Consider the following 11301-nt stretch of genomic DNA (forward strand, 5'->3'; position numbering starts at 1 on the left):
CTAAGGTGCACACACATCTGGAATGGAAAATTCCAGCTTGAACATTATAGGTTTGCCAAAGCTTTAAGCAACTGAAAAGTCTTATAATGGAAAATGTTAGGTAATGTTAGCTATAGGTGTTGCTACCAATACTGCCTAAAGCAGCCTTTTACTGCCTTTGACTGATTGTTGTAAAAAGTCTCTGTGTATACCACTGTACACTTCAAAATCTGGTGCTGAACAACTGGGGCAAGTTAGAGTCTGTAAAGTATGAATATTTTATTTAACAAGTAAGCATCAGAGGCATCATTTAGAATAGTGTAACAAAATACCAGCCCTGCACAGAATCTGAATTTTAAAAAAATCCTCTCTACCACAAGAAAGTATAACTTTTGACTGAGTTCACTTTACCTTCAAAAGTTTTTTTTAAAAGGGTTTCTAGTCCCTACTGTTGAAAGCAAACTTTATGCTGCATTAAGAAACAAAGGTATATGTATGTTAAACGGTGCTCCTAAAAACAGCAATTCTCCAACAAAAAAACTTCAAAAACAGACTCCAACGAGAAACTGCAGAATTGGAATTAATTTGCAAACTGGACACCATTAAATTAGGCTTGAATAAAGACTGGGAGTGGATGGGTCATTACACAAAGTAAAAACTATTTCCCCATGCTAATTTTTCCCTTACTGTTACTCACACCTTCCTGTCAGCTGTTTGAAATAGGCCATCCTGATTATCACTACAAAAGTTTTTTTTTCTCCTGCTGATAATAGCCCACCTTAATTGATTAGTCTTGTTACAGTTAGTATGGCAACACCCATTTTTTCATGTTCTCTGTGTATATATATCTTCCCACTGTATTTTCCACTGCATGTATCCGATGAAGTGGGTTTTAGCCCACGAGAGCTTATGCCCAAATAAATTCGTTAGTGTCTAAGGTGCCACAAGTACTCCTCATTTTTTTAGTGCTCCTAAAGTTATAGTCACGCTTTGATATTCATTGTTAAACCTTCAGGTGCCCATTCTGTGAGTTTTTTGGTCGTATTTCTTATTAGAATAATTGAAAAAACATAAATATTTCAAATAATACTTAACTGAGACCCAGCTGACTGCTCCTTATTTATTACATTCTACAGAATCCTGTTCACACCAGTTCCTGCAGGGGACAGGGGCCTTTGCAGTGCCTTTGTGTGTGTGCAAATTGTTTAGTGCAAAGAGTTTTTTAAGTTTGTTCATAAAACAGTCAAAATATCAGCAATGCAAGATTTTTTCACTTTCAGTTGTACTTTCTTATTAAATGCAAAAACTGGTATGAGAGTTCTTACTTTTCAGTACACTTAAATGAACAGAGCATTTTTTGCGTGATGAGTTAATAAAATTTCCTGACTAAATTTAAAGAAAGCTGTACATAAAGTTATTTAGTGCTAAAAATCTACAATATATTTTTCAAGTATAAGATACTCTGAAATATTATTGCCAATATTTGTGCTGAAGAAACTGCCAGGAATCCCAGTAATTCATTGAATCATTCACATCTTGACATATGGGGGTTGAGTTTCTCACTGAGTTTATGTATTAGAATTGCTAACTCTTCTGTTGCTTGGGACTTATCTTCCAAAAGTTCATAGCGAAGACTGGAGATATCTTGTTTGATTTCCTTTAATTCACCTGTATTAATTGTTGAAAGAAATACTTTAGTATTGTTTATTAAATATTAAATAAAGTTTTAAGTCACAACAACACATATTTTAGAATTATCTCCAACCAAAACATTCATCAGAATACCATATGTCTTTCCCTGACCCAATAAACTAACTCTGTACTTCACCTGTATATAGTACATCTATTTTTACATATGTTAACAAATTAATCATAACATCATTGTGAGACTGGTCAATATTATCCTTATTTTATAGAGAAGAAGCATGGATATTTTTAAATGAGTTGCTTGGGTCACACAGGAAAAGAGTGTGGCAAAGCTGGTAATAAGAACACACACATCCTTAGAAAGCAGAAAAAAATCAACCTATTTTAAGGGATGTCAGACTTTGACAAGTATAAACATGGCACTTAAATTAAAATCTTCCTGGTCAAAACACAAATATCAATGCCAGGTTGGTGACAAGCAACAGCGATCTTTATTTCAGGACTTCACGCATAGAACCTTTTTTGAATATTCAAAGTATTCTTCCCACAAACTATGAATGCTGTCAATTTTTATGCAGTACCCTAGGCAGGAAATTGTTTGCCATGTGTGAAGTATGTAGAACTGATCAATGAAATTATTTTTAATTGTTCACTTTATTAATATAACTTCATAAGCAAAGTTTTATGAATGAAACAATATTCATTCATAAAACTGGTTACCCCAATAACTGGCTAATTGAAAAAAGAAAAGGAGTCCTTGTGGCACCTTAGAGACAACAAATTTATTTGAGCATAAGCTTTCGTGAGCTACAGCTCTGATGAAGTGAGCTGTAGCTCACGAAAGCTTATGCTCTAATAAATTTATTAGTCTCTAAGGTGCCACAAGTACTCCTGTTCTTTCTGAAACATGGCTAATTGAGTTTCACTTTCAATCCAATTGCTGCTTAAATTGCTGAAATTTACACTGTTTCAACATTGTAACTTCTGCTCACTGTTTGTCATTCATTATACTTGTCTATATTGTAACTTCTGTTCACTGTTTGCCATTCCTTACACTTGTCCATATTGTAACTCAAACTCCATTTTAAATTGTCCCAAACTCCATTTTAAAATGCTCACTCCATTTTGTAAAAGCTTGCTGCAACCTTCATATTTGCAAAACCCTGCTGTAATCTTACTAGTTTAGTTTAGATGTGTGAATGAGGTATGTCTGGATGATGGAATCAACCTCCAGCCCCAGCCTGTCCTGATGAAATAAAGTGTAAACACCCAAGGGCTGAAGATGCAGACAACAGTCCTGACAAAGTAAGAGGAGTCCACCCTCAAAAGAAAAGAACAAAAGTACAATTGAAGAAACATCAAAGCCAGGTCCTAGGCTGAAAGTCATGTCTGCAATTGACAAGTGATCAATCACACCAAACCTAGAGGCAGCGTGACACTGCAAGACCTATAGATCTATAAGGGGGAGGGATAGCTCAGTGGTTTGAGCATTGGCCTGCTAAACCCAAGGTTGTGAGTTCAATCCTTGAGGGGGCCATTTAGGGATCTGGGGCAAAAATTGGGGATTGGTCCTGCTTTGAGCAAGAGGTTGGACTAGATGACCTCCTGAGGTCCCTTCCAACCCTGATATTCTATGATCCTATGACTCTTGATTCAAACTAAAGCCTACAAAAAGGATGGGTGAGATGGAAGACTTTGAAGGGTAACATTCTGTTGCCAACATGGAAGAGCATCGGTGCATGCCCAACAGAGACCCAGTTCTTCCTTGTGCCTGGCTTTCCTGGACAGTCAGCCATCACAAGCCACGAACTCAAGCTACATTCAGGACTGGTAACTATACAGCAGCTGCAGAACCTCTGTGTGTGTATGAACGAAAGTGTGAATGAATGTGAAACTGAATGAAATGTTGTAGCTATAACTGACTGCCTACTACGATTCTTTCTGTATTCACAATAAATGTGACATTTTGTCTTAATAAGATCCTCCTGGTTTTTATTTTATTGGTATAACAAGTACAGAGTACAAAATAGACCTTTACTGTTCTCTTACAGTGAAATCCTTAGGCTCATATATTTGAAAAAATAATACTTAGCAATCATAAAGGATTCTCCCATAGTGTATAGCACCTTACATTCAATATGTTTTGAAAACCATATTTAATCCGCACAATACCACTGTGAGATAAGTATGATGCAGGGTACATATGATCTCTTTTACTGCTGAAAAATCTGAGGTTCAGAGAAGTCAGCTGACTTGCTCAAGGTCACCAAGGAGAAGCAGTGAAAGATCATAATTTAGGTCTTCTGACTCAGTGTTGTGCTCTCACTGCTTGATGGTACTGCTAACCTGAAATCCAAGTGCAACTACAAGGGACAAAACCCTTCAAAAGACTTGTGCTTTGTCAAGCATTTTGGTGACAGAACAGTTGATACCATCATCTCTATCCTGCTTTGCAAAAGATGTATGTGTAAGTTAAAAATACCAACACCAGAACATAAAGTTTCAAGTTTTTCTGGTACAGTTAAATACTTCTGGGCTTCTGGCCAAAAATGCCAAATTGAACTCTATGCTGTACTCTTCTTTTTTGTACAACCCTTGGTATCATCTAGAAACTCAGCATCCCTGGGATTTGTGTGTCACGTACACTTTCCTTTTTCTATTCTATTCTTAGTCAGAAATGAGTTTAGTACTAATAACACAGATTTCAGAGTGGACAGTTTAGTTACTACAGCCGAACCGTTCTCTTGATTTTGTTTTCTTTTTATTCATATTTTACTGGTTTTCAAATGTACAGAAATTTCTAGTTTACAGTGTATAAAATAAGATTAAGGTATATATTATAATTTAATTTCTTTTCAAGCCTAGATTCATGTTTCAATCAGCTTGACAGCTTTTTGTGGCTGTCACTATTTTGCCAATGCCACAGCACTCAGGAAATGATTCACAGGTTATGGGAGTGAAAAATAAGTTTAGTTAACTTCCGATAGTTTAGAATATGTTTTTATTTACATTTAAGCATATTTAGTATGATAGCCAGGCTTTCGGTGTATAAAGCATCAATTTTTTTCAGAAAGCTATTGCTTAATATTAAAAATACAGTGGCAAACTGCTCTGAAAGAAGGGCCCATTCCGATCAGGCATGGATAGTCCAGTTGATTTCACTGGAATAAATCAAGACTCTAAACCCTATACCTGGCAGAGTTTGCATGAATTAGCCCTAACTGTAGAGATGGGATTGATAGTGACAGTATTAAATAAGATCCATTTTAAATCTAGACATCAGACCATGAGTACTATCATCAACCAGGGCTAACTAATAAATTTAGCATGCAGGATGTTTGTTTTCAAAGATATTTTTCAATATCTTTCTTAAAAGATTTTAATTATTACAGTTTGGCAGTGAAAAAGAACTGCCTTTTTCTTCACACCAACATTTAGGCAATATTCTGAGTGATATTTTTGTCACATGAATTGTTTTGATAGACCTATGTTTGAAGACGTATTGCTGAGCAGTGCAATGCATGTGTGATTTAATATAGACCTCTCTGGCCACTCCGTAACAGATTTAAAGGTGGCAATTTTGCAACAGAAAAGCTTCAAAAACAGACTCCAACGAGAAACTGCAGAGCTTGAATTAATATGCAAACTAGATACCATTAACTTGGGTTTGAATAGAGACTGGGAGTGGCTGGGTCATTACACATATTGCATCTATTTCCCCATGTTAAGTATCCTCACACCTTCTTGTCAACTGTCTAAATGGGCCATCTTGATTATCACTACAAAACTTTTTTTCTCCTGCTGATAATAGCTCATCTTAATTAATTAGCCTCTTACTCCACTTTTTCATGTTCTCCGTATGTATATATATCTTCTTACTATATGTTCCATTCTATGCATCCAATGAAGTGGGCCGTAGCCCACAAAAGCTTATGCTCTAAAAAATTTGTTAGTCTCTAAGATGCCACAAGTACTCCTGTTCTTTTTATAGACCTATATGATTCCCCTCACTGTGTAGCGTGAATGAGTGCAAAACCATGGAAATCCTGCAGAAACTGGGGTGAGAGGGCCATACGGAGGAAAGAAAGCTATGCAGTGCATACTTCTCCATCATACAAACTGCCTGCAGCCTTTGCTTCTACAGGGCAAAAGCTCAGCTCTGTCAGGGCCATCTGGTGAGGGGAGGAGTCAGGGTAACAGCTGCTATGCAGTGTGTTTGCCTCTCAAGTAACCAATGACGTATTTTTCATCATAAATTCTTTTTTTCTTTGAGCGTAACTAACTTCCTGCTTCCAGGTCTGCTTCTCCTTGCAGAGAGTTATGGGGTATGTAGTGACTGACTGACAGGCCAAAGCCACTACTGCAAGTTAGAGAGCCATGTTGCCTTGGCTGAAATAGAACTAGGGTCAGAAAAGCTTTCTGAAGCCGACTAAGATTCTTTAAAGGCTGTCCTACCATTTCTCATAGGACTCTGGCCCACACCAGGAACTGTGGCCATTGCCCCTTTCTTTTCCCATCATACAGCTACCACATAGCCATCTTCAGTGTAGATTGGTGGTTCTCCCAGGGCCATGGAATTTTACAGGTGAATGTTCCCTCTTCCAGTACCCTCTTCGAGTTTTATGGAAGAAGGGGAACAAATGGTTCACAGTGTAATACAATACATTGTGTGTTCAGTTGAAATGAAATGAAGAGGAAGGAGGTACTAGACTGTGACATAGGATATCTGAGTTCAATTCCTGGCTCCATCACCGATTTCCTGTGAGATTTTGGGCAAGTTACTTAATCTCTCTGTCCTTCAGTTCCCCAGTCTAGAAAATAGGGATACTACATCCTTTCTCCCATGATTTGTCTGTCTTGACTATTACATTGCAAGTTTTTTGTGGCAAAGACTGTCTCTTGCTATGTATTTGTGCTAAGTTCATCTAGTAGAATTAGATCCTGATCTCAGCTGGGGTTTGTAGGTGTTACTGTAGTACAAATAAATAATAATACTATAGTCCTGCAGAAAAACAATATCTGTTAATGCTGTGTTTACAGTGGCTCTCACCTTCATTCACTTCATCGTTTTCTTTGTCCACTTGTGCTTTCAGAACATAACGTTTTATAAGCCTTTTCATGATTTGCTGTTGGATAAAAAATACATAGTTAAGCATTTAGACAGCCCATGTTCTTTCACTTAAACATCTCACATGCCTGTAAGTGAAATGTTTCACAGCCAAGAAGTCAGCACTTTCTTCATCTTTGCTTTTATTGGTGGGTTAAGTAGACCCAGACATTAAAGTATGATCCCTTCCTTGTCTACATTCCTCTTATATGTAGCCCAGGCCAGCAGGAGCTCTTAACTGGAGTGGTACAAAAGTGCTAACAATATTTTCATAACATTATTGCCCCTTCATTCCAAGCAATTTCACACTCCTGAAATTTTGCTTCTCCATAAAATTCTACAAAATAGCTATTGTTTATATCTAAAACATGTACCAGTCCTCAGCTGATTTTGCTACAAAGCCACATTCACTTGAAAATGGGTCAGTTTTTACTGGAAAAAAATAGCAAAATTTGGCAATGTTTGAGAAAATATGACTACTCTTCACACTTGTAACAAAATATCCAAACCTTCAAATTTAAAATTATTTCCATTACATTATAAATATTGTGCAGACTTCTAGTTCTAACTTCCCTATGTCAGGGACTCAGTATGGTAGGTTAACTGTAGGATTTTCACTCACACCTTCCTTCTCAGTAGATTTTACCTGATCCCTTACTTTCTGTGGTCTCATTCTACTTCCTTGTGCTTTGGCAGGAGCTGTGTCACTGCATACATGCTATGATTTAGAGCAGTGCTTCCCAAGCTATCTGATGTGGGGGACCGTAAATTTTTTTTTCCAATGTGCGCACAGACCGGCAGCCGATGGCTCGCAGACCGACTTTGAGTAGCACTGATTTAGAGGACTTGCTACCTTCCCTGAGGCTATAATAAAGCACCTCTTTACTGATCAGAATGCACCATACAGTATAAGGTTAAATGGAGTGTTGAGAGATGATTTATAAAATCAAACTGGCTATTGTACAAGGCATTAATGCTATAGAAAATTCCCTGTAAATACTGCCTGAAAATACAATACCCAAAATGCACATTCATCTGGTTATTTCATTTTCATCTTATGGTTCAATCAGTGTCCCTTACTCAGGCTTAGGAGCCAATGAGAGAGTTGCCTGAAAAGAACTGCAGGACTTAGTAATAATGACTTCAGCATAGAACATTTCCTGGGGATTAATGACCAGCTGGCATTTGTATTTATATGAACTTCAGGCCATCAATCCCTTCCAGCCAGTCATTAATACCCAGGAAATGCCTAGTTACCTCCATTGTTATTGCTTAAGATTTAAAATGATGGATCCCCATGCAAAGCCTAAGTAATAGGCCTTATACAAGAGACACATCTACACAGTCATCAGGGATGGAATCGGCCCTGAATACCAGCACAGCTCCTCTACAGCCCTTTCCCCACCAGTGATTTTGACTGGTGAAACAACCCAAAATGGATTCAATTGCGACCCCTCCCACTTTGTTCCAACTCCCTTGATATAGCTGTGAAGAACTGTTCTGTTTTTCACTGTACACAGGGTATGGAATTATCCTGTGCAGCCTCTCTGCAGTCGGCTTCCTGCTTCAGCAGAACTGTAGTGGTTTTACTGTGTTTGGAGCCCTCTGTACCTAAACAGGGGAGCAGGTTTTGCCCCTAAATATGTTCCCTCACCCAAAATGATGAGAGCTTCAGCTCCAAAAAAAATTACTGTACAAGGCATGAGCATCCTTTCAGCACAAGACATAAGCATCCTTGGTATCCTTCAGTACCTCGTGAGATGCTCAGGTATCTCACGAGGTACTGAACTCTGATAAGCCACCAACCCCATCCTAAGCACTTTATGTGTGCCTACAGGTCAGCTCTAGATCAAGAGTAAAAAGTATCTGGACATAGGGGCAATCTTTTAAATTGACAAATTTAAATTGGGGGCTGGACTAGATGACCTTCTGGGGTCCCTTCCAACCCTGATATTCTATGATTCTATGATATATGCTTGGATTAATCTACGGGGATTGCTGTTTGAAATTAACTAGCCATAAATTTTTCACTGCGATTGATCTTGACAAGCCTGAATATAGAGAGTGTTGTGACCTTCCTTTAGGATTTGTTTCTTTAGTTTAATGTATGTACCAAATGGGCAAAAACTTCAAACACAACTATTTTAAAAAAATGTTTAAATCCACTGAAGTCAGATCATTCAGAATTAGGACTGATCATCCTGTTTACTAATCCATCCCTTTAACTCATATATGATTGTGCATGGGAAAAGTTTAGAGTTGCAATAGCCCCTAAGTTTTCAGCCTTACCTCTCAATTGTAGGGATTTAATTCCACCCCTTCACAGTAATTTTTTTTGGAGCTGAAGTCACTTTATCATTATCTATGGCAGGGGTTCCCAGATGTTTTCATTGTGTGAGTCACAATTTAACAGGAAGATTGTCTTGTGGTCACCCTCCTGCCCACTCAGATCAAGTGGACCACCACTCCTCACATGCACATGGCATTAGCCATCTCCTCTCCCCTTCATGATTGCATAACATGCCTGTGACGACTACAGCAATTGCTTACAGGGATAAGTAATATTACAGAAAGTATTTAATTAATTTTTATCTGCTTTTATTTCAGTTGGCAGCTGGAAACAAGAAAAAAAAAGTCATCTCAATATGACTAGCTAGCAAATGTTTCCACAAACTACCAGGGATTTATGGACCACAGTGTGGGAACTAAAGCTGGCTGGAAACTGGAATTCCAAATTGGTGATAAATTCTGAAATTTAAAGCAAGTTTTTGTTCTAAAAGAGAACAAAACACAAAGTTTCAAAATTTTCTGCAGAACAGGAAATCCAAAATTTCATTTAGAAAGTCAAAACGACATTTTGATTAGACATTTTTTAAATGTTTCCACGGCTCATTGAGCTCCTCACAATCCTGCCAGCCCACCAAATAATAAATAACTTTTAGTTTTTTTTTTTTTTTTAGCACCTTGCTGTCTGTCAGTATCACTCAGTGAGGAAATGTGCTCCACTCTGCTTTTCTACCCTCTGTTTCTCTTCCTTCCTTATTCTCTGTTCTCACTTTCTCTCTCTCTCTGTCTTTGTGAGTCTCCTGTCCTCCGTGCATTTCCTTCCCTGAAGAAACTCTCAGTTCCTGCTTTCCTGTGGGATTCACTCCCACTCCCTTCTCCATTCTATAAACCAAAATGATCAGCAATGAAATAGTTAATGTTAACATTGACATGTCATCATTGGGCTTCAGAGCTGACACTGAGACAGGGGAGTTTACACCTCTACATTATTATGTAAAGCTGTTGGCAGCCTCAGGAAGACAGCACTCTATCAGCTATACTTGGTTCACATTTGGAAGCTCATCTTTGCAACCATGAGGGCTCTGCACAGTCTAAGTATGTCCTTTGACATAAATGTTTTAAGGAGGCAGGATCTGGCCGTTGGGCATATTTTGGACACCCCTACTGCAAGGGCTCCTTTTATGCACTCCTGTTGTTGCCCTGCTCATATCTGAGGCTATGCAAGTTTATTTACTGATATATAGCCTTACCTAACCACAACAGATTAGTGCCCCTTTCACAGGATCTGCTTAGTGTGCAAAAGATTCTCCAATAGGGTCCAGAGCACAAATATTCTTCCCTTTCTGAGCTGGATCGAATAGTCTCTGACAGGCTCCCCATCCTAGCAGAAGGACCCACCCTGTCCCCCACTTCTCTCTTCCCCGCCATCTCCAGGACATTCAAGCATCTCACAGAACATGTAATCAGAAAGAACCTCTAAAGAAAGGAAGAGAAGAGAATATCAACCCAGTGCTCTCCGGATCTTTCCCCAGAAATTTGCTTCTGTCATTTGCTGCACAGGTTGTCAAAATGGCCAGATCAAGGAAAGGCCTGTTGGAGAACTAGTTTTAAATGTTTCAAGTGATGGGGCTTGAAAAACAAGATACAAGTACTTTGCGCACACAGTAGCAGCAACAATATGCTTCTCTGATTGCCGAGAGAATCCTTTTTCGTCTTGGGAAGACTCAGTGTATTTGAAGCACAGAATTCTGTTAGTATCCTCACATTATCACATTGCTCTAAACTAGAGCCCACTGAATTCCTTACCTGATAGCGTGTTGGCTGACTGAGAATGCTGTTAAAACTGTGCGATTCGAAAACCCTTGAGTTAGACTGAGTGACAAGGTTTAACTAGGAAACAATAAAGCCAAATTAGAACATATTCTATGGAATTCACAGGTACTATAACCCAGCTTCATCTTTTTTCCATATGACATAACAGACGAATATGGCAATAGCGCATCATTTCAGAATATTGTTTTCAGAAAACATTGAAAATAATTTGGGCCCAAACTCAGCAAAGCACCTAAGCATGAGTTTAATTTCAAGTATGTGCTTAAGGCCATCCCTATTCAGCAAAGCACTTAAGCATATACTTCAAAAATGTGCCCAAGTCTCATTGAAGTCAAAGCATGGACTTATGTGTTTTGCTGAATCATGGCCTTGAGGAATAATAATAATAATATATTTGAAAAACAGTTCACCATCAAGTTATTAGTGCAGCAATAAACTATTGTAATAGC

General features: G+C 38.2%; 1 protein-coding gene across 2 annotated transcripts in view; it reads right to left on the reverse strand.

Moving 5' to 3' along the window:
• Positions 1–243: 243 nt before the first annotated feature.
• TRPC3 (transient receptor potential cation channel subfamily C member 3) overlaps positions 244–11301 on the reverse strand; it is a 65252-nt gene continuing 54194 nt past the window's right edge. For both annotated transcript variants that reach the window (XM_048847453.2, XM_048847452.2), the window contains 3 exons: positions 10826–10909; positions 6677–6752; positions 244–1647 (listed from right to left, as the gene is read on the reverse strand). In XM_048847453.2, the coding sequence (XP_048703410.1) occupies positions 1505–1647; positions 6677–6752; positions 10826–10909 (303 nt within the window). In that variant the 3' untranslated portion in view covers positions 244–1504. The remainder of the gene's footprint in view (positions 1648–6676; positions 6753–10825; positions 10910–11301) is intronic.

This window comes from Caretta caretta, chromosome 4, assembly GCF_965140235.1.
Source record: "Caretta caretta isolate rCarCar2 chromosome 4, rCarCar1.hap1, whole genome shotgun sequence".
Classification (NCBI taxonomy): Eukaryota; Metazoa; Chordata; order Testudines; family Cheloniidae; genus Caretta; species Caretta caretta.